The sequence below is a fragment of the Pyxicephalus adspersus genome, chromosome 1, assembly GCF_032062135.1.
Source record: "Pyxicephalus adspersus chromosome 1, UCB_Pads_2.0, whole genome shotgun sequence".
In the NCBI taxonomy this organism is placed as follows: domain Eukaryota; kingdom Metazoa; phylum Chordata; class Amphibia; order Anura; family Pyxicephalidae; genus Pyxicephalus; species Pyxicephalus adspersus.
The window spans coordinates 84,442,001-84,468,305 of NC_092858.1; the positions used below are offsets into that span (position 1 = coordinate 84,442,001).

The following is a 26,305-nucleotide window of genomic DNA, read 5'->3' on the forward strand; positions in this document are numbered from 1 at the left end:
CCTACTGGCTATAGAATCAATTTGTAAAATCAAATTAAAATGACCAAAAGACCTATGGAATTGCTTGGTTATGCAGGTCTTGTCTGATCTTTCAAGAAATATTCAGTTTCACTGCCATTCTCCAAACTATTAAAAAAGATTCTTACTGTTTTAAAACTTTCCCTGCTCTGGTCCCCAGAATATTAAAAAAAAACTTCTGGAATTCTTCGACTTTTTCTGGGCATATGGGCTGCATTGGTTGGTGAAAGACTTCATGTGTACTCCTATTTCACCAACAACACCTAATTCACTCTGTGAAGAAGAGAATTTACTCATTTGCTGAACTCAGGGATAAATATGATAAACATTGTTCCCCTTTCTATGCTTACCTACAAATTCAACAATTTACATTATCCCTATGGTCCTTCCCAGGGTTCCTTTGCCTTACACCCTTTAGGAGTATCTGTAAGTATGGTCCATACTCGAAAGGTCATATCTCAACTATCTTTAAACTTTTTCATAGAGTTATTCGAACGTCTACTGATAAATTTCCTTATGTGTTGGCATGGGAAAGGGTTATATGCCATGAGTTACCATCTGAAATGTGGTCCAATATTTGGAAAGAGGCACATAAGAGTTCTATATGCACAGCATATAAAGAGAATTCCTATAAAATTTTACTTCGCTGGTACCACCAAAATTTCTTCACTGTCTCTTTCCTACTGCCATTCCCAAATGCTGGTGTGTGATGCTCACAGTGGTACGCTGAAGCTTTTCTTTACAGACTGCCCTCTCATTCAGAATTACTGGTCACAAGTCCTCTTTTTTTTTAAAGATGTCACTCATCACTCATTACTCCTTTTGATCAGTTGACCAATGTAATAGGCCTTCTAATATCCATCCTGCCACCTACACAATGTAATTGTCTTTCCTTATGCCAACGGCAGCCAGCCTTCTTATATCATCTGGATAGAAATCGACTCTTCCTCCATCTATGGATGCTTTTTACAAACAAGTTCAAGACATACATTTAATAGAATACCTCACAGCCCTTATTCAGAATAAACTAGATACATTTTAATGAACCTGGGGAGATTGGGACACCTATTACTCAGCCTTATCATCCAGGTGTCATCCAGTATCAGTGATTCTCTCCTTCTCTCTCATTTACCCCTTTATTTGACCAGTGTTCTCTTTTTCTATTGGGTGTTAGACCAAGTAATTCTGACTGTGATCCTTCCTTCTGTATTGTTAACTTTCCATGTTCTTTTGACGCAATGCTTTTCTTGATAGATATATAGAGATTGTTTTATTCTCCATGATCTTTGCAAAATGGTTCAATAATTGATTTTTCCTGTGGCTGATCAATACATTACTCAGCCTATATGAGAACTCTATTCTAGAGGTCTATGCTTCTTTTCACTAGAACTGGTTATTGATCTCATGTTGCTTACCACTGACATACCACTTGGTGATCTTTCTTATTTTGAATCAGTGTTTCTTTGTTGTTTTCCCTATCTGTGTTTGTTTTTTATGTTGTTTCTGTTGTTTTGTATTTGTCTTTTGACTGTTGTTATATACCCTTTAATTGTTCAATAAATATACGATTAAACAAAAAAGATCCTAACTGTTAAAATCAAAGTATATTTGACTGCATCCAAACACAATTATCTTAAAATGAAGATGACTCTAAATATTTCTATTGTCTAAATTACAAGTAAATGTGTACTAAAAGGGTTACTCCTATAACCTTACCCAACAGTAAGGCTACGTACACACGCACAATTATTGTCTTTGGAAATGATCTTTCACGATCATTTCCAGTGAAAAACGAGTGCTGTACATACAGTGCCATTCTGTTCTATGAAGGAAAGGGGGAGAACAAGCGAGTGGCACCTCTGCTCTCTCCTCCCTTCATTTCTTCTGTTGTTCATAGATCCGCCAGGACAGATCCATGAACGATATCGTACAACCGCTGTACACATGTCAGATTCTTGTCCGAGAAGAGCCCGACAGCTGGTATCGGCTGAGAATCATGTGACGTTTGTACATAGCCTAAGAGTAGGAGCTGCCATTTTGTCTAAAACCCTAAACAAGGTGACTTAGTTTAAGGGCTCTAGTTCTTTGTTGCCTGTTGCTCTTTTACAGTCTACCCTGTTTCCCCGATGATAAGGCATCCCCATCAAATAAGCCACCCCCCGATTTTTGCTCAAAAATTAAAATAAAGCACCCCCCCGCAAATAGGACACCCACCGATACCTGCCACCGTGTGCCTCTGTGTGACTCCTTGATGCTGGCTGCAGTGCAGAGCAAAACTGAAAGTAACTTCAAAGGCCCGCACACGTGCCCGCAACTCTGCACCAGGAAGGACAAGCAAGCTGCTGAGCCCTGCCCTAACACCTAACGGAGTCTGTTACCTGGCCGTAGAAGCCAAAAAAAAGTGAGTCAGTGAACAGAAGGGGACAATGAATGGCACATGAGTGATCAGAAGGGGACAATCAATGGCACAATCAATGGCACAAAGTGATCAGAAGGGGACAATCAATGGCACATGAGTGATTTTCAAAAATAAATGTGTACTGTAGTCTTCTTCATGGAAAAATAAGACATCCCCCTGAAAATAAGACCTAGGGCATACTTTGACATTTCAAAAAATATAAGACAGTGCCTTATCATAGGGGAAACAGGGTATGTATAGTAAGTCACTCTAACAAAATTACCATTCCTAGCATACCTGATACATTTTACTATACTGATGACTGACAAACATGAGTTTATAAAGACCTGAGCCACCTGACACACTTGACTGTAGAGACACCTAACCAACTTGACTGTAGTGACTCCTGACTCATATACACGATCTTGTTAGCAGAAGTTTATGAAGGCTTATGTATTTACCCTGCCAGTTCTACATAGGATTTGTAATAGAGAAGATGTAATCGTCAGAGAAGGGTGCAGCTGGGCCACTGGGATAAGAAAGCAGCTTAGACGGTGGGTTTATAACAGACTTGTTTTCGGAGCAGCTAGTGTTAGTGGTCAGCTTTTTTTTACATTTACTGTAGTATATGAAGGAGAACTAAATATTCTATTCTATTTGCATTCGTTTTTTTTTTTAGTATACATGCTACAGAATACGATTATTTGTACATTAGCACTTATGAAGTAATGCTTTATGTGCTTGTTACATACCAGAAACAGCAACTTAGGCTTTGCACTTTATTTATATATAAGTTAACAAAAATGATGCATGTATAAAATGGCTAAACATCTTTTTACCCAACAAAATTCTGGTTAATATATAATATTTGTGTAATACTGTAACTAAAGTGGAGGGGACATGCTATTTCCAATGCAACTATTCACATCAGTCCCTGCCCCCAGTGGAGCTTTCAATCCAATGTCCTCAACACAATAACCCACACACTCACTAGGGACATTCTGAGTTGGAGCAAATTAAGACTAAAACTACACAGGCAATTTTAATTTCTTTCTACTGACAGATTTAACTGCTTGTTGACAATTGTCTCATTAGCAGCACATTGATTTTAGTGGATGGCAAAAAAACAAAGTTTAAATTCCTGCCCATGCAGCCCTAGCCTTAGGTATACCCACGATATTGTACTGTGAAGGAAAGTAGAACATCTGAAGGAAAGCAGGAAGGTAAAACTGCATGCAGATGATGTGTCTAGTGGAAATAAAACCCATTCATGAGAAATATCTTATTCCTGGCTTTTCTTTGTAATCCGTTATAGTTAGAAAAAAAAATCAATTCTGATTCTTTCTATAGGCATATGTATCTTTTTGCTTTTTTATCTATTATTATAAACCTAGACCTCCATTTTATGAGTTTTGTCAGCCACATACCAAAATTAAAAGTTGCCACCTTTATTGGTTTCTTAACTGATAAACAGCCATCAACTGTACCCATCAACAGTGATGAGAAACACAATTTTATTTTCCTTTTTGTTGCATGTTTTAGTGCTAAAAAATAGTTTTAAAGAGATGAACAGAGGGAGAGAAAAAGGATAGATATAGGGGAAGTAGAAAAGAGTTTATTTACTGCCTAACCCCTAAGAGACTACAATATGTAACTAGATACACATCAAAAAAGGAAAATGAGTAGAAAAAAGGGCTTTGTTTATAGTAGTTTCACACAAGCTATGGTAGATATGTAATGCTTGTAAATCTGCCAGAAAAGCACAGTCTCAAGATCCCTGCTATCCCATTGGCTTCATGTGTTCCTTCCTTCTTGGGTTGCAAGACTCTATTACCAGGTAAATTCAGGTTACCTGAGAAAACATCTCTGAAGATTTGTAACCCTAGAATCCAGACCCTGGTCTATGTGAAACCAATGAATAGGCCAGTGATTGGAACATTTATGGGATTTGTCAACATCTATCTCGGATTGGAAAATCAATCTGTGCAGATCCCGACACCAAGGTTCCCCAATGATATTGGCCTGTTTTTGTAAACCATTATGATAACATGTGTACGTGCCCTTTAACCCTGATGAAGTGCAAAACGTATTGGGTCAAAGGAATACAGTTTAATTGGATGAATTGAACTTGCTGTACCCCTTCTTTTGCAGGAACATCAAATGTACAATAAATGTTATCCATTGGTGACTGATTGTGACATGAATGCAGACTTTATTGTTAGTTTGCTTTTGTTTATATAAAAACAATTACATATCTACCATAGCTTGTGTGCAACTGTCATAAACAAAACTCCTACTTTTCTAGTTTATTCCCTTTTTGTGAAATTAGTATCTTGTTACATATTTTAGTGCAAAAGCAAACATTTCAGCAAAATGCAGAGAATCGCATAGAGGGTGAGATTTTTGCACCTCATAATGTTTTTGGGGGGTCTGCTAAGATTTTAAATTACAAAGGACTGTTACAGAATCCTATTTTAGCAACTGTTCAGCTTTAAAAACATGGAGAAAGGCAGGAACGAGTCTTATATAGGAAGGGGAGAGCTGAATTCCTATTGGTTGCTTGAGGTAAATGTACATGTTCAGTTTGCTTTATAGCAGGGGTTGGCAAACTCCGGCCTTTAGGCCAGATATGGCCTAGCTGGTAGTTCATTCTGGCCTAACACCTGGTAGCCGGTAGTTCGTTCGTTAGGAATTACCGAAGCCGCTGGAGCTCCGGTGCCGCCCACATGCAGTTGCTTGCCTATTTACCGCGGCCAGCGTTGGATACTTCTGCCGCCGCGGTAAATAGGGAAAGCTCCCTGAAGGTAAATCTCTCTCCTCCACAATGCATATGGAGGAGAGCGATTTCACTTCAGGGGTGTTCCCTGGTGGTGTGCAGAGCCATTAGGGCTGGTCCGGCCTAGTGTGCTCCAGCTCACCCCATAAATGGTATAGTGGCCATAAAACTTTGCCGACCCTTGCTTTATAGTGACACCTACCGCAGATATATTCTGCTAGTGGAAAACAGAATCTAAGGGGTATTTTCGGTTTCACTATCAACCTTTCATCCAAACCTTAAAGCTTGTATTATTTTTATATGCCATTCTCTTTAGCACTGATGCCTCTCTATAATGTGGCAGGCTTTAACATCAGAGTCCATTTAATGTAGCAGCTTGTTAACACTGCAGTCCCTGTGAGACAGAAGACCTTTCAAAACCTTCATCCTACTCATCAGATCACCATAACAACAACTCAACTAGTTGGTCTTTATAAAGAACTACAAAATGCTGGGTGATTTTTCCTACTGGATAGTTTATATTTTTGTTTGCTTATAATGTAACTTATAGGTAAATATATCTTTCTTTATATCATCTAGAAAAAATGTTATGAATTAATAGGTTAGGCTTCTAGTTAATAGATATGGTGGCCCCTAGAGGAATGCCTCTGACTACCAAGGGGACTGTCAGTATTCCTCCTAGAGTCTCTGATGTGTTCCACATCCCTGCTGGCATCAATGGCTGCAGGCAGTTGTCCTTAAATTCTATCTTCCCTGCATGTCTCCACTGTTGTGATTGGATAGTGGACTGTCAATCGTAGTGATCGCCTCTGTCCCCCAACTTTGAGTATCAGGGGACAAAGCTTGGCTGGCAAAGATTAGGATGAGGGGCTGTCAGTGTCAATCCTACCTGCAAACCCCTTCATCTCCTGGCACCCTTTTTTGTAAGATGACCATTAACACCCTTTAATTTTTATTCATGAGTACTTGTGTTAGAGGGAAGTTGCTCAGCGATTAAATAAAAGTATAAATCTGGCCTTGCTTTTAGTTTATATAATACAGAAGCTTATATTAGTTATTAGGAAACACAATTGCTGCTCTTTGCCTTGCTTATGTGCAGAGCCTTAGCTTAACTTCATTTGTGTTTATGGATACATCTCTTAGAGGACTTTGGGTTTCTACCAGTACATTTAATATTTTTTTAAATAGCAACTATACAAGCTGATGAATCCATTTGGGCCCCTCATATGTGTTTATTTATGCTCGACATCCCCTGTTTTGAGACAGTGCAGCTGAAGGGGATTTGGAGCTGTGTTGCAGTTTATGTGCAGAATAGTTCATGATCAATCCCAAACTGTCATTGGCTGCTGGGTCCTTATAACGTCTCTGCTTTCAGCTACCAGTGCCTTTTGTAGCATTTAGCTGGGTTGCTCTGTGCTGGAATGTGTTTTGTGTGATTTACTGCTGACCATTGCCTGTTCCTGACCTATCAATTGTGCACAGCCTGGAACGACCTGTGCCTGTGACCCCGACTCTGCTGATGCTGCTCCTTCTGTACCTCCTCTGGTGGACTGATCGCCCATGTATAACTTTGGCTTTATACTCTGGACTTGCTTTTGTAGAACTTTGTAATGCTTAATCTGTGGGATCCTGGTCCTCTGTCAGCTATTCCCCAGATGCCATCCCTTGTGAATCAAGTCCTGGGGGAAACCGTGTGCTGGGAATCTCACCCAGTCTCCAGATTCTGAGCTTGCTATAGGTGAAGACTTCAGCGTTAGATTGGGGGACTGGTGTCTGGCGAGTACTGGTGCTGCACCAGGGCCTTACAGTGAGAAGCTATAATTAAAGCATTCAAAATAACTAAATCAACAATCATGTATCCTATTTTTTTTGGGGGGGGGGGGGGGGAGCTGATACAGCTAATTACCAAGATCAATGGACGCTAGGTATGCCACTGCAAATTTCCTTGCACACTGCATTACAGTTATTTACTCCTCTCTCTGAATTAGGCCAGTAGGAGGGTCAATCAAATGTAACCATGTGACACTCAGTAAAAGAAGAACAATAAATGGCAGAATAAATCTCCCAGTTCTCTTAGTAACAGAGATAACCATGTGTCTACATGTGGAGGAGCAAGACTTGTAGTCTTAGTAAGTAGTTGGCATGATAGTTCCTGCAGCTGTACAATTACAGGCATCACAGCTTTACAGTAGGTTTCTGAATTTGTAAGATTAAGTAATATTAGGAAATACTTATAACTCACATTTATGAACATGATTGCTTTAAGAATTTGCTTTATTCAGTTTTGGGTTTTATTGAGGTGTACCTTTCTGTGTCTTCAGTTTCATGTGACAAATTGATGAACTGGTTTTATAACTAATGCTAAAAATTAAAACAAGACGGGAGAACAATTTTTTTCTAAAACTTCTGTGTTCCTGGCACTGCAATAATTCTAGAACAATCGCTAACAAGCATATGCTACTTTTAGCCTTCACCCAACTGTGCCTTAAACACCACTGCCCAGCATGTACCATATGCTTCAGAGTAGCTTTATATGAAAAATTTATTATTGCTATATCATATTCACTCAATGAATGCTAGCCTTACTGGTATTCACACAATAAACAATGCATTCATTAGGTTCTAAATTAATATATTTAATATAATTCTAACTTGATTCAACTGACAATTTTTACTGCTCTAAATTCTTAAAGTGCATCAAAATGTATGAACACAAATGTAATTTATTGCAGCTTACCAGTTATTTATTAGCAGTTGTAATAATTTTCTTTGTTTTAGGCTTTACCTCTAATTTTACCTGGTGATCCTGTCAGTAACGCACTTTCTGTACTTGGGTGACAATTCTCACTCACTTTACTATAGGGTTTAGAGCATAATATAGAACGTCTAAATAAATGTCTCCCTATGAATACCCCTGAGAAAAACAAAAGCATAAACTTAAGATAATAGCTGCATCCAATTTTCATTGTCACAGGCTATCAGCTTCTAGACAATAGTCCAATGGAATACCTGTCTCCTTTAGAATCCATTTAGAGTTGCCCACTTCAGTGCACTGTGTCATTTTGCTTTTGTTACAAACAGCAATTTAAATGCCAGTGCACCAGAACAGATTTTAAATCAGGTAGGCACGCTGGGTCCAAGGTTCAAACCTTAGCCATGATACTATCTGCACGGAGGTTGTATGTTCACCCCATGTATGTGTAGGTTTACACTGGGCACTCAAGTTTTCTCCCACATCCCAAAAACATTCAGTTAGATTCATTGGCTTCCATCCATATAAGTAGATTTAGACTTAGGGGTCACGTAATAGTCCTCTAAAACCAGTTCTCCAGACATAGTCGGGTGGGGGGCAGGTGGGTGGTACATAAATCCCCCACTATTGACAATTCTCCTCCTGGACATCAGGGGTGATAAAGAGCCATGTGCTGCACTGAGGCATTGGAGAAAGAATGCCCATTTCTGGGTAACACCTATCAAGGCCCCACTAATGCTAAATAGCATGTGGGTTGGTAGCAGTATAGAAGGGGCTGCACATTTTCAGGCTAGCAGCTTGCATTTCTGGCTGTAAATCCCACCACTGTTACCCTATGTGAGGGAATGTCTCTAAACCTGCTATATACTATAATTCCATGTTACTTGTTTTTATAAATATTTGTAGTTTCACCATTCTGATAACAAATCAAGTTTTCAGCAGATGTTGAATTTACAGTTACCAGTAGAATACCACTGAATAATACCTAATTGGCTCACAACTAAAGAAAGAAAAGCAACAGTAAAGTTCAACGGTCAAATTATGACTTATTTTACATCTTAGAGACCCCAGAACTAATACAATTGTGCTACCAATATACAGTTCGGATCATCATCAACTAGCTCTTCAATGCTTTGCATTTTCTAAATTTAAAGAGGTACTTTAGAAGTTTATTATAACAAAGAAAGAGTGGTCAGAGCAGTTGTTAATTTCTTTATTTGTAGGCTGTTCATGTTCACATGTTATTTCTGATTGTCGTGTAGTCCAAATGAAAAGTTTGATACAAAGGTTATTGTGTATTTAGTTTTACACTATCTTGTCAGGCTTGTGCATTCTGGTAAGGTTGTTTTTAAGTGATTGATAATCCTCTTAATGCTAAAAAGTTGAATAAACAATGTTTCAGCACCATGGAGATCAGTTGAAGCCAAAGTCACTTGCAGGGTATCTGTAAATCCCACTCTTCACAGACACTGTATATGTGCAATTGAAAGGATGTTCACTGGCTGCTGCAATTGTCTGGTGCATGTTCCTTTTGTACATAGGGTGAATTTGGCTGCTAAAGATAAAAAAAAAATGCACTGGGCAAACGTTAGGTTCCCTAGGAATTGTTCTCAGTGAATCCTTCCCAAGCATATCCCAATATCTCACATTTGAACAAAAATAGGGTACCCTAAATGCAGTATTTGCTGCCTACCCACAGCAGTCAAGATCTGTTTTTGTTACTTGTGTGCGTTGCAGATTGTACAGGGTTTGATCAAAAAGCTGCAAAAAATATGTATTGTACTTGCTAATATATATTGAAAAGAACACTTTCAATTCTTAGATGAACCTGAAAATAAAGCACCCCAAAAAAAGAGCTGTGGTATTCCAACAACAAAAGTATATTTTTACCAGAATAAATGTGTGTATATTGTATATCTGATTTACTGAGATCATAAAGTTCTATAAGACGTTCTTTAGGAAAAAAAACAAAAAAAGCATGTTTGGTGTTCATTATCCAACACCCAACAACCCTACTCTGACCCTCAGTAAATAACAAACTTTAAAATTGACCCTTCTTGTTGCATATGTGTGGCAATTGCCAAATCACCATTCCTGAACCATTTGTAAGTGATTACAGTAAGTGCAGACTTACACTGCCGGTACGCAAATGTGTGTTTGTCACTGCAAAAAAGTGAACTAGTGACAAAAATGGCAACAGCTGCTGTATTAAAACACTGCAATATGCTGTTGATGTAGTAAGGATGTTGATAACCATGAAGCCTTGTGCTGATCAAACAGGGGATCACCCAGACATATTTAGGTTTTGACACAGCGTAACAGCAGAACAATAATGTGGAAGGGAACTAAAAGAAAGGACACTATCTGCATGGAGTTTGTGAGTTCCCCCATGTTTGTGTAGACTTTCTACAGGCGCTTTGGTTTCCTTCTACAATCCAAAAACAGTCTGTGTAAGTATCTTCCACCCACATTAGCCCTTATACAAATATTGAAAGACATTTATTTGTGACCTCTTTTGGGGGAATAAAGACTGATACAAATGTTTGTATTTGCATTGTGATTTAAAATATATTGGAGCTATGCAGGTATGAAAACTAAATAATGTTTAGTGTAAATTAAGATTCAAGGTGACATGGTCATAAAATATTTACTGAAATCTGTTTTCACTAGAGTAGTGAATACTTCAATTTTTTCTTTCTTTCAATATACGTAATTCCCTTCCTGAACACATCAATACATAAATTCTTGGCTTGTGATGTATAGTTGAATCTTCTATTCTTCTACCTCAGTTGAAGTATAAAGCTGTAACCTTGTTAAATGGAGTCAAAGTTAAGAACAGTGCAATGAGCCCAAGTACTAAACTATTTTGATAAGCATGATTTGTGCCACAATGCAAACGGTCAGTGTTAGGTGGAGAATTCCATATGGTGCATAAACCAGTTCCTTTACATTGGCAGATGAAACACTAAATAGCAAAAAAGTGCCACAATGCAATGTGGCAATGTAAGGTGGACATCAGTTAGTGTCATCATTACTTTTGATGGGGATACAACAAGCTGAAAGTTGTATTTTTTGTGAACATTCTGTAATAACATCAGGAATACAGGTAAAACTTTGCAAAATGGATTGGAGTCAAAAGGGCAAAATGAGGGTGTCTTGGTGGGTTGCAGGGTGGATTTGGACGAGACCTCCAAGATGAGAGGCAGTGACTAAAAGAATGATTTTTACTCACCCATTATGACAGTAAGCATCCTGGATTCATTCAGAACTCCATCAGTATGGGACCACTGTGACCACTGTGACAGCTACACGACATGCTGATCCACTTTGCAAATACAGATGCTGGCACCTGGCATGGGAAGTCTTTTTTTACTCACTTCCTCTACTATTCCACTTGATAACATAATCTAATGTAGAGTACAGTAGAGGGTTTTGGTAGTGGAAGACTTTCTGCCAACTTTTGTGATTACAAGTGATATCAGCAAGTGAGTGAGCGATCAGAGTGGGTCCTAGGCTGACAGTGGTCTATATCAATGGACAGTCTGAGTATGCAAAGTGCAACTGATTTAAAATTGCTGACACATTTTGCAAATTTATCTGAATGGTGTGCTGCACTGCAAACCATAGCATTAATGCACACTCATCCCAGTACCCATAAGGTGTCTAAGCACAAATATGCACTTGTAAGTCAGTGTTTAGGTATTATGTATTATTTATGTCATGCTATATATTCCCTATTCTGCAAAGCCTCATTCCTTTTAACTTGCTCTACATCTTCCTTTTTTCACACCACTTTTTCTGTCTGCTATTTTGCATATTCTTTTTTCCAGCCTTAGACCACATACAATGCTGTGGACTCCCTATTCCATACCACTTTATTCCATATGTCAAAATTTACATTATTTCGCACTGCTTGATTCCTTATACCATGCTGTGCATTCCTATTCCTGCACTTCCATAGTCTATATGCCATGGTGCCTATTCTACATCACATTATTCTCTATACCAGTGTTTCTCAACTAGGGTTCCTCTAGAAGTTGCTAGGGGTTCCTTGAGCAATGAGCAATTTGTGACTCTTAGGTCATTCACTATCTGTAAGAGTGACATTGTTCCCAATGGCCAGTAGTGTAAGAGGCATTCTTCCCACTGACCACCACATTAATATGCTGTGAGCTGTGGATATAGTAATTATAGTAAGCGTTCCCTGAAGACCTGGAAATTAATTAAAGCTTTCCCTCATGTTAAAAAGGTTTGGAAACACTGCTTTATGCCATACTTTGTGTTCCCAATTCTGCACTGCCTCTTTCCTATTATATACCCAGACATAAAGGTATTCACAAAGTAGAAAAAAGTGCAGAACATGGAGCAGCAAGCCTGGGTAGATGATCATATGTACTATTTGGTTACTATTTGGAGGAGATCTCAAAATACTAGGAGGCATTGCAGAGGTAAAAAGGCACTCATAATGCCCATGCATGGAAATGTATTTTGCTACTTTAAAAAGGTTACATTGTAAGAGCCTATTATGTTTAGCCTGGTAAAAACTTTGGCACCATGGGGCAGTCAAACAGCTCAATTATAGAAAGAAGCAGGTAGCAACTTTTGACAGTGATAGCATTGAGGCCAGTGCTGTTGTTGCGAGGGTGGACTGTTCCATACTTTCTTCCAATGAAAAGGAGCCTGTCTCCTGCAGAAGTGAATTTACAGGGCAAAACATTCCTGAAGTTTTCGGGATGTGATATATTTGACATGAGATCTGTCCATAGTTGGTTCCAATAGATGCAGAGATCCATAGTGATTGTATTAGAAGCCCCAGAAACTGGGCATTTTTTCTGATGATACAAGTAGAAATAACATTTCCAGCAGATTATGATTCTGGCCTCCCAGCCATTGGGGACATTTATTAAAAATGTGAATCACTCTGTAAATGACTGGGTTGATTTAGATGTGGTTTGAGCAAACTGTCATGGCTCATCCAAACAGTGGGTGTTCTGTACTGTAGCTCTGGGAAGGTATAGCTAAGACTTACAATCTTAGGAGCCTTCAGGATTCACCAGAACTCCTCACACAGAAAAATAGACTTTGCTGCACATAGCTCTCCAGGGCAGAAAGCCATAAAGAAAGGTACCAAAGCTTCATCAATTTCAAAGTCAGGAACAAGCTGTTATTCAGAATGGGAAGTGAAAAAGGTGTAAATATTAGAATAATGAGACACTATAGTGAGCAAGCTAGACCATGATGTCACACCTTAATAAATACTGTGGAAAATACGACTAAAAAGTACTTGGTATTTCTCATTCCTTTCATAGTAAAAAACACTTTTTCACTTATTCATCTCAATAGTGCCACTTAGCACTGGATAACAAACTATGCCAAATGTTTCCCATAAAAGTCAGGATCAAGGGAAATCCAGTAACCGAAGAACAGCAAGTGGAACACAGGAACACAAAGGTCAGAGGAGCACAGACAAAGCCAGAACACATGAGGTCACAAAAGGCACGGAGGACTAAGTGGGCACAAAAATATCAGGAGACCATTAGGGGCATGAATTGGCATCACCGAGGCTTGGGACTAATACAGCAATAAGTAGCTTGAGCTGTATTTTCCAGTTATACTCCCTGCCCCTGGAAAGATGAGGCTGGCTGGACACATTAAAAATATTTATCATTTTTGTCTATAGTTTTACCAATATTATAAAATTACATAGAAACACCTTATTTTTTGCAATCTCTGATGAAAGTTTAATATACAAATACCTTTTGATTTGAGAAGTGTTTCCCACCAACATAGCTTAGCTCACCATAAACTGTCTAGTTACTCTTTTGTTAAGGACATCCAACATACTGACCACTCCTAGATACAAACGGGGCTTCCCTGCTCCCTCATGTGCAGGACGGAGGCTTGATGGGGGAAGGGGGGGGTTTGCATGACTTGCAGAAGAAATCTTTTGCTAAACACAACTGGGGTTGTGGGTGATCTTATTAGCTGAGCTGATCTGCTACATTTTGTAACTCTTTAATGACCAGGACAAAATCTGCAGTTGTTTCTTTTTGCATATCAAAGCTCAGCTTGCTCCAGATGGCAATGACTGTCTAGGCTGTATAAAGTTTTTTGTTTTTCTTTGTGATGAACTCACAGTGAGGATTGTATACAGCTGCCTACTAATATGTTAAGACAAACATCTGTGGTAATTGCATTTATAAAAATAATGTACCTGTTCTGACAAATTCAACTTGAGAACAAACCTACAGTCCCTATCTGGTATGTAACCCGAGGACTAGCTGTATATACCTGTATATAGGAATGAAGATTTGTTAGGGACTATGGACCTGAATCTGATTGGCTGCCACAGAACACAGCTCTCCCTGGCTCCCCTATCTTCTTCAGCAGAGAGATGTGCAGAATATGTGAATGGAGGTGCCGACCTGTAATGATTGTAGAGTTCTATACGAAAGGCTGTTATCCCCCACCTATGACTATGCATATACAACCATAGCTTCGCTACTGCGAGCCTCTCATGTATGAAATAACATCCTAATAGACCTACAGATGAGATGAACACAGCTCTGCGGCCACGCCCTCCCCTGGTCACGTGCCGGTCCCGCTGACGTCACAGGCGCTCTTGTACTAGGGATGTATGAGGAGAGCGCTCGCTGCCAGTGTTAGTGCTGCTCGCTGCTCCTGTCAGTTGTTCTTCCAGCATCTCTCCGGCCAGGAATGAGAAGCGATGTCCGGGCCATCCAACGAGGAGAAATCATGCCGCAGGTTTCTGGAGCTTTTCCTGGGGGAGTTCAGGGGACCCTTCGGGGAGGAGGACCCCATCCCGCTCCGTCCAATGTCTGACCATATCACTCCTGAGGAGGTGGAAGGGGAATGCCTGGACCTGTGCCTGCAACAACTCTGCAAATAGTTAAGTGTTGCTGTACCCCTGTATTGTGTGCTGGGTGCCAGGGGGCAACTTCAGGGAAAGTGGCATCTGCCAGGGCAGGGATTTCATGCATTGCTATAAATAGACAATAAAGAGCTCTGAGCCAGGACGTGCAGGGACTTTGCATGCATATACAATGACATAGGTAGCCGGACAGGTGCAGCTCTCCATTATAATGAATGAGGAGCTGTCATTCCTCTACAAGGCTTATATAATTCTATCATTCCAGCAGTGGCAGCCAATCACGTGTCAGCACTGGCTGTGTGTCACCTTGTACAAAGGGGCCACCGTCCTGAACCCTGCTGCACAGCTCCTATATTGGCTTTAGGCTCTTGTGGCTATTTTATCCTTTTATATATATATATATATATATATATATATATATATATATATGACATCTCCTATTACAGCTGATTCCAAGCTGCTACATTGTATAAACCCAGGATCATCTATCAGCTTTAAATACAGATGGGGCTAAAAGACGTATCTAGGACTTTATTATAGTAGAATTGGCGTTAGATCTAAACTATTTTTATTTCCTGTCATCCTTATCCTCCGGAAAATTTTGTTTTACTAGACATGTATCAGTTTGTATATTCTAGTATGACAGGTTCTCTTTAGGCTGGATTCACACCATACGTATGTAAGTTTTATGTGAATGACACTGATAGGTTGTATAATACATATTAATGCATGGAATAAAACTCATAACTAGCACTATTAAAAGCCGTTTATGTGTTTATATGTATCAAAATGCACAGGTGTGAATGGGTCATTTTTAGAAGGATATTTTATATTATATATCGGCGTTGGCTTTGAATATTATCTTTACTTCTGTACAAGGCGCTCGTGTTACCTGGCCCATAGTATGTGCATGGGGTGTTACTGCTAATATTACACCATGTAACTACAAACATTGTGTAGGGTGGAATTATTGGTGGGGTTGGCTGTACACATATAGGTAAAAATAAACTAGAAAATATTTATCTGTATAAATCCGATGTTACAAGAATGCAAGATATGTGTCTGCTCATTCGCTTCTCTTATGTGCTTTAAATAGGCGTTTTTTTGTTTCCCCTAAAAGCAGGCAACCCATAGAAACCCAGCGCTCTTTGTCCTTCAGCTTTTCTTACATTTGTGTGTAGTAAGCATTAGGCTCGCTTAGCTGTTCCTGCTAATGAAGAGAATGTGCTGCTGCGATATTATGCAAACATTTTCTGTGGAATTATGCAGAATCTCTGATGCTGTTATCTGGTGACTTGCGGATGAGGTGCTACTCTACCATGTAGTAAGACCTGTTGTTACTGAGACAGTAAATGTGAATTCTGTTGCTTACTTATGCAAGGAACTTACCAAGCACAGTCACACCATTTACTGTAGATGCTTTTGGCCTGCTTTTTCTTATATATCTTATATTGTAAGTTAACAAAGGTGTCCTGGAAAAATTGAAAAGCTGAGCTGCAGAAAAATAAGAGATACCCTTTAAGTTGTTCTACCCTTGCACTGCAAGAATTAAAGGCTAATTTGGGCAATTTTACTTACCTATTCTCTCAACCCCCCTCCAGCAGGCAGCATGCTTCTTTTTTATCCTATGGCACCTTCAGGTCCTGCATTATAGAATATGACATCAGTACCTGTGACTATGGCATGGAGCACCTTACAGAAGAGGCTGCAGGGGATGGGTAGCAAAGAGAACCCTATGGAAGAGAGGAAATTAGATAAATACTATTTACAGGAATTCTTAGCTAGTATTAAGCATGAAATCTTTGCAGTGCAGAAATAGACATTTTATACTTTACCTGGATTTAGGCTTTAAAAGAAGTCAGCTGATGTATCCCAGATATAGATGTTTGATGCAGGAGTTTTCTAGCATCTGACTGGTGTTAGGAAGCAGGGTTTTCAGTGGTGACACCATTAAGAGCCCTCCTCTTTGGCTGTATGCACAGCACTCAACAGTGTGACAATGTTGCCATGATTTCATTGCAGGGGAATTTGCATTGTCACCCCATTAAAGGAAGCCATTGATTATTTATAAAACGAAGGTGAAAATATCAGTTTCATGTATTTTGTTTGCTGTTTATAGTATGACGTTTCAGTCAGTGTTTTATTTTTTTTTTAAATATAATCTATCCTATTTTATCACAATCTATAGATATTATCTAAACCTTTTCTGATTGTGGAGCGGAGGGATTTTGTTACTGTCATACTCCCCTTCTACAAATAGATTGCCTCGATAATATTGGCAAATGAACTTCGAATCAGTTGATATATTTTATCCAATAAACATGCCTCAGCACCATTTTATGTAGGGCTTTCTTGAAGGTATATTCTAGAGCAACAGAAAAATGTGCACTTCTTGCTCATCCAGTATACCTTTTTACAAACTCCAACAGTGATTCAGGAAAATGCAGTACAGCGTTCTAAAGGTGGAGGTGCTTTCGTTTTTTTGTTTTTTGCATTTTTTAATTACATTAGCTGGACGTGTCTTTTGACAAGTTATGTAACAAATCCACTAACTAAATATCCATCCTGACCTGGACAGATCAAAACCCTGCAAAAACCTTTGCAATTCTGTTTGGTTGTAATAATTATATACCCTGAGACACCATTATTATTTAGGAAGATCAACCTGTTATGATAGGCATTTAACAATGTAACCACACTCACCATAAAGAACCATTTCCTATACCTTTGGTAGTCTTGTCTCCGTGTGGCACTAATCTTCTCGTATGCTTTCAGTCTTTTAAGTAAACTGCATACCAGTTGGATCACCCCAAAAGGAGAATTTTCCTTTTTCAAACAATTTTCGCCCCATTTTTCTAATTTTTTGCCTGCTGCATATTAAGAGGCTTTTATTATTTAAAGATTACAGCCTTCTGACCTTCAATTCAAATTGAAACATATCTCCACCTCATTTACCAGTAATAGATGAACATATGTTCACCTTGATTCTGTCTTTTTATCTCTGATAGAGGTTCTACATATTTGCAATTGGGATTCTGATTTTGATGTTGATTAAACCATGTCTTTCTAATGATGTTTTACCATTTCTGTATATAAACCATATAACTTTACTTCTTTCCCTTTTTCTAATCTGGAGTGTGTTGTGCTGAGACATTATAGCAATGCTAGGTAATGATCTGTGAAGCACTGTAAATCTTTAGTCTGGCAGTAATACCAGATACCAAGAAGATGACTGTATTTAAAGTTAGCCATACACTGGTCCATGAATGAAAGGACTGATATCTCCAATATATCACTTACCTGGTTACCACCAAGCATCCATCCACCATCTTAGCCAATGTGCACCTGGGAGTGCTCTCTTACAACTGCCAGCCATGGGAGAGCTCGCAATGTTTGCATATTGAGCAAACAAAGAAGGTTCCCGCTTAAACGTTTGCTCAATATATGGATCAAACCTTGATCAAGAATGCCATACTTTTAATAGATTAGTAGTAGATTCAACATCTTGCAGTCCCTGTACAGTACAGTTCAGGAGAGGTAGACACAGCACAAAGACTCAGTCAGTTGTGCTACAGTGCAAAGCACATACTGAAAGGGAGGCAAAAAAGCGAAACAAAGTGACTGCTAAGCTCATCTGTGTTCTGCTATTCCATTCAATGTCCAGTCACAAGGTGGGGAGCAGCCCTACGTTACTGATCTCCTGTCTTGCCTGTCAAGCTGCTGCTTAACAGATCTGCATGACCTGAAATGCAAACTCTTTGCCAAGTAAAGTTTCTACCTTTCTTGTGTATTTTGTGTATATGGCTGTTTGCCAGAACTTCAGCTGTCAGTAAAAATATGCAATATTTTTTTAATACCAGTTTATAGAGTATGGGCACACATGGATAGGCCCATTGTACCGGTATATGCCATTCCTGCACTGATAGTTTCCTAGGGGATGTAATAGATTTTGTAATATGTTTATACATTAGTTTAATGTCACTTGGAGAACATGAACCAAATCTTTTGAAGCAGGAAAATATACTGGTTATATCTTGAATTCAATAAAACTGTACTGCTTAGTGGGTTGAATACCTCTGTTATGTCAATACTCTAGCAAATATTGTGGAAAAAATTTCCCATGGGAACTCTGGTGAAACGAAAACGGATTTGAAAGAGTGCAAGAGATTCTGCAGGCACGATTTAAAATGTGAACACTTATACCCTGTTTTTTCACACTCTGCTTTGATCTTTGATGTGTCATTTTGACAGGTCTGTCAGTATAATTTCAGATTGCAATCATTTCACTACATAGCTAGTGCATTGAAACTGAAAAACTCTGATAGTTCTATTTTTTGTATGGTGCAGCTTCTAAGCACTATATAAAGAATATTTTTTTGAAAATCATTATTGATAGTTTGTTTTTTGTAGCACAGCATGTATAATATAGGCATATGAAGAAAGATTAACCATTGTGTCATTATTTGTCATGTTTTACCACCAGATCTTGGGATCCCCCCTGTTCTATTACCCAGTTTTGTCCAAGCTATAGGTGTCGCACAGATTTGCTTCCATTTTCTTTGTAGGGAGAAGTCTTTCTCCTGACAACACTTCCAAACAATCTAAAAAATATTAAAGTTTTTGAGTAAAAGACTGAACAAGTCTGGGATGTATCTCTCTTGTTTTTTTTTTCTTTTGTTATTTCTCTGAGCATTGCCAGTCTGACTTTTTGGACAATTTGCCAGGAAGTCCATTCCAAATTGCAAATTTGCAAATAATCTTTTCCCTGTAAAGTGAGGGACTTCAAATTGTTTGGGATTTATACCTCTTCACATATTGAAGGGCACCAAGAATTGCTTTTCTAAGATCATTGCTGATGTATTACCTCTTTGGCATTATAAATACTTGAGACCAGCAAACTGCCAAAACTTTGCTCTGATAGTGAGCCCATGGCTGCTATCTACCCTCTTACTTTCTATGAAAATGGTCATGGTGTACCTAAATTTCCACACACTGCTTCTGCATTTTGACTTAATTGTTGGTAAATATTGATACAATGTAATATGCTATGTGTTTTTGTTAACCTGAGTTTGTATTTACCAAAAAAAGACCTTCTGAGGAGTAGATCATTTTTTTATGTCTTGATATAAAAACATGCACTACATTTTTTTGCACGTACATTTACATGGGTGTGTGTTTTTTTATTAGGGATTCTAAAATGGCTTAAAATAATAATTTTCATAACCTATTCTTGATTGAGAGATTCAGTGATTTTAAATTCACCAAATGCCTCCAAACTCCCTCAACAGTAAATCTAGGTTTATAGCAGATTCATAAAGTAATATAATTAAAGTACATTGATTATTTATGTAAGTATATTGATATGATGGAATGAAATGCCAGCTCTTAGATTGCCTTCAGTGAAAACCACAAATGATGAGTAAATTTGGAGATATAGCAGATTTTCTTGCTATTTCTTGTGAAACATTTGGCATATACCTGCAATCATCTTCCTACTAAGACTCACTCACTAGGCTCATTGAGGCTATCCATTACACAAAGGAATATAAAAAGGAGACAGAGAGCCAAAACAGACATTTAATGAAAAACTTAAAGTATTTGCATGTTCATTCCTAATTTATATCTTTAGATCTACTGATTATTTTGATAAGCTGTTTTTATTAAAGTACAACTGTACCATTTGGTTGGTAGTGCCCCATCCTTTTCCTCCTGACCATCCCTGTTCTATTGAAATCTTGGCTGTGCAGCTGCTCAGTGCTGCATAGTTATCCTATAACTAACCTACAGTAGAGTTTGTACAGAAAAAGTTCACATGAAATAAATCTCTGCCTATGTTTTTGTCATATGGTCTATGCTTTGTTTTACTTTGCTGGTTTTTGCAGCTTTACTTTAACTGTTAAACGTCCACTATTGTTTATTTTAATGACTAAAGTATTGTCATGGAAAGGTCTGTGTTCACAGGGTAAACATCACAGTGCTGCCTACTTTCCTTCTGTAAGTATGGTTGATGGTAAGATGGTTTCATGTATGAATACTGGATAAGCAAATTCCAGGCTCCATCCCGGTGCCTGAATTGGCATCAACATATTGTGTTGTGTTGTTGAAGAAAATACTATTGAGTCTCAGAACTCTTTTTTATTTCCTTGTTTTTTTTTATATTTTAGAGGCCTTCTTGCCAGTGGCAAGCATTAACCATTACTAGACTAATTTTCCAAGTAGACATTAGCTACACTGGTGCTTCCTGTCTCAGTGCATGTTAGAGACCCTTTTTTTGAGAGCCACAGTTTAAATGGGTGATTTTTTTTAGAATTGGGGGTGGGGTGGATGATAAATAAACATTATCCAAGAGCATCAGTGTCTGCAAACCTGCTTAGAGTCAACCTTATAAAGTGACAACTCAACAACTGGTATAAATGTATAGCAGACTCCTATCTTTACACTGTCTGCTTCTTTTAGGGGGTCTCCAAATGGACCATCTGAGATGACAGTAGATCCTAATTAAAACTGAACTAAACTAAAAAACAGCCGCCATCTTCGATCTTCTCTTCGGTTTTTCTTTCTTCATCACCCAATCTCGCACTGTGCAGATGGGAGATAGGGTGACATAACCGCTGTGAAAAGGGAAAAAAGGGAGCCAATCTCACTGCGCATGCATGAGGTCGGCATGTCTTTCCTCTTGGCAGAAAAAATGTCCTAATCTCGGGTATGTGCAGAAGAAGCAGCCAGAGCCTCCCGAGATGCGTGACATTCGGTATTTCGGGAGGCTCTGCGTTCCTATTAAGTCTTGAACCCCACAGTGATCAAGACTTAAAGGGGCGGTGCTGCACCGACACAATCATTTTTACATAGAAGCGTTGTCTACCCTTGTAAAGTAAAAATGTTGAGTTTAGGTATGCTTTAGAAGATTTATTGTAGCAACAGAGAAAATCAGATGCTTAGCAGTTAGAGAAAAGAGATTTTAACTAAAACAAGGAAATACATCAATCTTTATAGGCATACAGAATCCCTCCTGTCTAGGGGGGTTTAAGCCGTTATCCAGTTGTCATTAAGCAGATTGTCCAATAACAAATACTTGAAGGTCCATATAGGCATAATCGTTCACAAGCAGTTAATGGGGTAGATGAACCACTTGTTGAGGACTTTTGGTAGGTGCTGGTATTTGTAATTGATTTTATAGTATTTTCACTGTTGCAGCGCTGCATTAAAAAAAACCTACATTTAAAAAAAAACAAAACACATTTATTAAGGAATCATTGTTAATTTATCGTGTTTGTTGATGAACTCTTTTGTATATACTGTTACAGTTTCAACGTTCAATAGATATAAGAGGTAATTAGAAGGAATACTCAAAAAACCTTGCAGCCTTGTCTTTGGAATATTAAGTACCTCACTGCTGGTCCCTTAGGGTTGCCCTACTATCCAATAGGGAGGTACATGGAAGTGTCAAGCTTTCTGTGCCAAACTATTGTTAGTTTAATAAGTTTGTTACAACAGGTTTATTTTCAAAGCAAAACCAAATACACACATGTAGGCACATTCACAGTGCTTTTAAAATCATGTTTGTATTGTTTAAATAAAAGCTGCCTTTATCGATACAAAGTTGGTAATCATGATTAATCACGGTTAAAAAGTTTGATAAAAAAATATTAGCTCTTAGTACTTTTAGTGCTTTTTTTTTTTAAGCACCTGAAGTTTATAAGGTATGACGTTCATAAGGGAAAGCAAAATAGGAAGACACTATTACTCCACTAAATTGTACAATAATCAATGGCATATAAAGGGTGTTGTTCAAAATGAAAATTATGTAAATTGCTTAACTACTCCACAGTGTTTTTTTGTCCACAATTAGAAATGAAGGGAGCAACTGTTTCAATGTTTATGTAGGAAATTGTCTTTATGACTTTTTTTTTTTCTTTTTGTAAATGTATTTATGTTTTTTAATAGAAGAAACCTAAGTAAAATTATTGAAATACAAAGTTGGTAAATTAAGCACACAAAAACATTCCACCAGTTAAAATGTGACAACATTGTTAAATACCAACCTAGCATAAACAATCTGTACTGTGTAATGATTCAATGTAATATTATTCAAGTGACTATTAATTTTAAACAAGCTGGCTAAACCTAGCTTCACTATTTGCATGAGTTGATTGTGATTGTGTGGGTTTCACATTGCATTTTCTGGCACAGTAAAACAATGAATATAGCAATAACTCTATGATAGTTCCTGATAATAATAATCCCAATAATTCATGATTATTGAGTTTACCTGTCAGCAAAAAGTCTGCGGGGTCCATGCATAGGTCGCTGTTCAATAGACACGAGTGTTGCTGCTACTACAAGTCATGGCATCACTTGCGTCAATAAAATGCCACACATCGGCCATGCATAGGCAGAGAGGCCGCTGGTCTAGAGACGCAAGTGATGCCGGGAATTGTATTAGCGGCATTGTACTCGCGTCTTAAGCCTAATATGAATTGCAGCTGGCACGCCGTTACTATGGATTGCATGCCAGGCCAGAGTTTGACAACCCTGCACTAAAGTGTTTACTTGTGCTAAAATGATCAGAATTCAAACACTTTACTGAATATTATGAAGGAAAGCTTTACATTGTGCAGGATATTGTCTTGATATAACAACTTTGCTAGTTTGTTAAGAGATACTTGTAAAGAACAAAGAGAGATTATGTCTAAATAATCTGCTACCACAGTGTCATGGATGTGGAACTAATGCCGGATACTTTTACTAGCTTTTTAGTAGCAGATATTATTCCTTAGGGATACGTCATAGTGATGAACGTTGGGCTACAGCACACTGTGCTCATTAGATGTAGATGTAAAAATTGCATCTTTCTCTTTCTCCTTGATTTCTAACAGTTTAGAAATGCCTTCTGTTTGTTTACTTCAGCAAGTTGCAAACATTTTGCTGCCACAGAAAAAAGATTTCATTGCTAGTGTTATGAAATCTACAAATACATTTCTATACTATGCCCAATACATACAGAAGTTACTAAGGATTTGTAAATGTCAATGACTATGTAAATGATAACTTGTTACTGATAACATGTTACCCTAAAAAAGTTGTAAATGTTGCATTAACTGAAAACAGTTGCAAGAACACAGGTAAAGCACAGATATAATTAAAACTTTTCAAGTTATATATCTGACACGGGGCTGTGAGTGTACACAAACCTTTCGTTTACTTTGATATAGGAGTGGCAATCAGGATTGTGCTAGACAGGTGCTTGGTTATGTTAGCATCTTGATAGATAAATTACTCTTACTGTGTCTGGAATCGCTCAACGCAGACACCCTCAAAAGTTCATAGAGCAGTGGTTACAGTTTGCAAATTCCAATATTTAACAGAGATGAAGATTTTGGAGAACCTTTTCTTTGTTAAAAGACACAATTTAATCTCTTAAATTTAATTTCAGACAGGTAAATACACAGTGCAAATATATATTCATTTTTTTTACTTGTATCATCTGCAAAACAGCAAGTCTATACAGGAGAGAATAACTAGACAGTTATGGTTGTAAGGCTAAAAGGAACCAAAATACCTTAACCAAGTCAAGGCATAGTACAGTGGATCCTTCTTATACCAGAAGGTATCTGCAAAGTTTGCTTGCAGCTCAGATCCAGGAAGGAAGGACTTTATTCCTCCTTTATTCTTGTATGTAGTTCTTTAAATTCTGTTGCATTTTAGCTGTTAACTTTTTGGAATGCACAATTCACCTAGGTGGGAGGCATCCTCATCTATGTCCTGAGATTATGGAGCTGACCCAGAAATCTATAATGCTAAATTATTACATGGTAGAATGTTCATAACAATGTTGGTGTATATACACATGTGTTCAGAATAATAACAGTGTGTAAATAGAAAGTCATTAAAACTCAAAATCTTTATAATAGCTTTTATTTCCATACATGTAAATGCATTGGTAACACAGCACATTCTTTTCCAAAACAAAACATGAAGAAAAATGTTACCAAATTTGTGTTATTCCTGTCAAAATGGAATATCATGTTGTTCAAAATAATAGCAGTGTCTGCATTCTTCTTTACTAACTCAAACATTTACTGTGTAAACTGAAAAATGTTTTAAGATTTTGCTTTCCTTTGAATCACTGAACTAATATTTATTACCGGTAGTATAACTACTGTTTCTGAGAACTACTGCACATTTGTGTTACATGGAGTCAACCAACTTCTGGCACCTGTGGACAGGTATTCCAACCCAGGATGACTGGACTATATTCCACAATTCTTCTGCATTTCTTGGTTTTGCCTCAGAAACAGCCTTTTTGATGTCACCCTACATGTTTTCTATTGGATTAAGGTCCAGGGATTGGGCTGGCCACTCCGTAAACATCAGTCTTGTTGGTCTGGAAGTAAGACATTGCTCTGGTGTGTTTGGGGTCGTTGTCCTGTTGAAACTTTCAACAACAAATTTCAAGGTCATGATCCATGATCCCTGGTATGCGATAAATAGGCCCTACACCATAGTATGAGAAATATCCCCATATCATTTTTGCGCCAACATCTTCACAGTGTGCCGTGGCTTGATTTCAGTGTTTGGGGGTGGTCTGACAAACTGTCTGGAGCCCCTAGACCCAAAAATAACAATCTTGCTTTACTGCCCACAGAATGTTGTGTCTTTTCTCTTTAGGCCAGCCAATGTGATTGGCAAGTTGTAACCTCTTCAGCATGTCTTTTTTTTTTTTCAGCATTGTGATTTTGCGAGGCCCTCCTTCCATGGGGCTTCACATAGGTGTCTTCTAATTGTAACAGTACCCACAGGTAACTTTAGACCTTCTTTGATCTTCCTGGAGCTGATCATTGGCCTATCATTTCCTGCACTCCTTTGTTTTTCCCATGTCCAATCAAATTTTTAATTAAACTACGCTGTTCCTTTGAACAATGTCTGGAAAAATTCACTATAACCAGCATGTACATTTGCTAAGAAATGACTTTGTACAGTATGTATGTATTTTACTGTGTATCTCTTATGTCTGGAGTTCCACCCTTATTATTAACACCTTAAAGATCTTTACAGTTTTAGGATGATTGCCATCTTTTTCAAAATAAAATGTTTGTTATATATTCATTGATAGTATTAAACATAGTCTAGAAACTACAGTGTATTTTTATATTTAGCCTCTCTCTGTGTATTATTTCTAGACGAGGTTGGTGAGCTCATACATGGCCTGAGTTAGCCCTGTACATTCCTTGCGTGTACTGAGGCTGTCCTAGAGTATTCATGCATGTTCAGAGAATCCCCCAGTGTCCAGGCTCAAGATTTACCTTGCTGTCCTGGAGAGGGGGAGTTCACATTTGAGCTTCAAACTGCCTCTTTGAAATGTGCTATGACTGTGATTTGGCTGGTCTGATTTTACCTTTCTGCTGCTTGCACATTGTATGCCATTTCATGCATTTTCCTCCCACACTTGGTGCTAAAACATTTTCTTTT

General features: G+C 38.2%; 1 protein-coding gene and 1 long non-coding RNA gene across 2 annotated transcripts in view; one reads left to right on the forward strand and one right to left on the reverse strand.

Annotated features, from left to right (window-relative positions):
- Positions 1-9,141: 9,141 nt before the first annotated feature.
- LOC140334263 (uncharacterized) lies at positions 9,142-17,100 on the reverse strand. Its single transcript, XR_011921500.1, has 3 exons — positions 16,672-17,100; positions 16,415-16,569; positions 9,142-9,499 (listed from the first exon to the last, which is right to left on the reverse strand). It is a non-coding gene; the product is annotated as an uncharacterized lncRNA (long non-coding RNA).
- The window catches only part of PPM1E (protein phosphatase, Mg2+/Mn2+ dependent 1E), a 118,591-nt gene continuing 106,549 nt past the window's right edge, over positions 14,264-26,305 (forward strand). Inside the window, exon 1 of the mRNA XM_072416509.1 lies at positions 14,264-14,853. Within this exon, the coding sequence (XP_072272610.1) occupies positions 14,672-14,853 (182 nt within the window). The 5' untranslated portion in view covers positions 14,264-14,671. The remainder of the gene's footprint in view (positions 14,854-26,305) is intronic.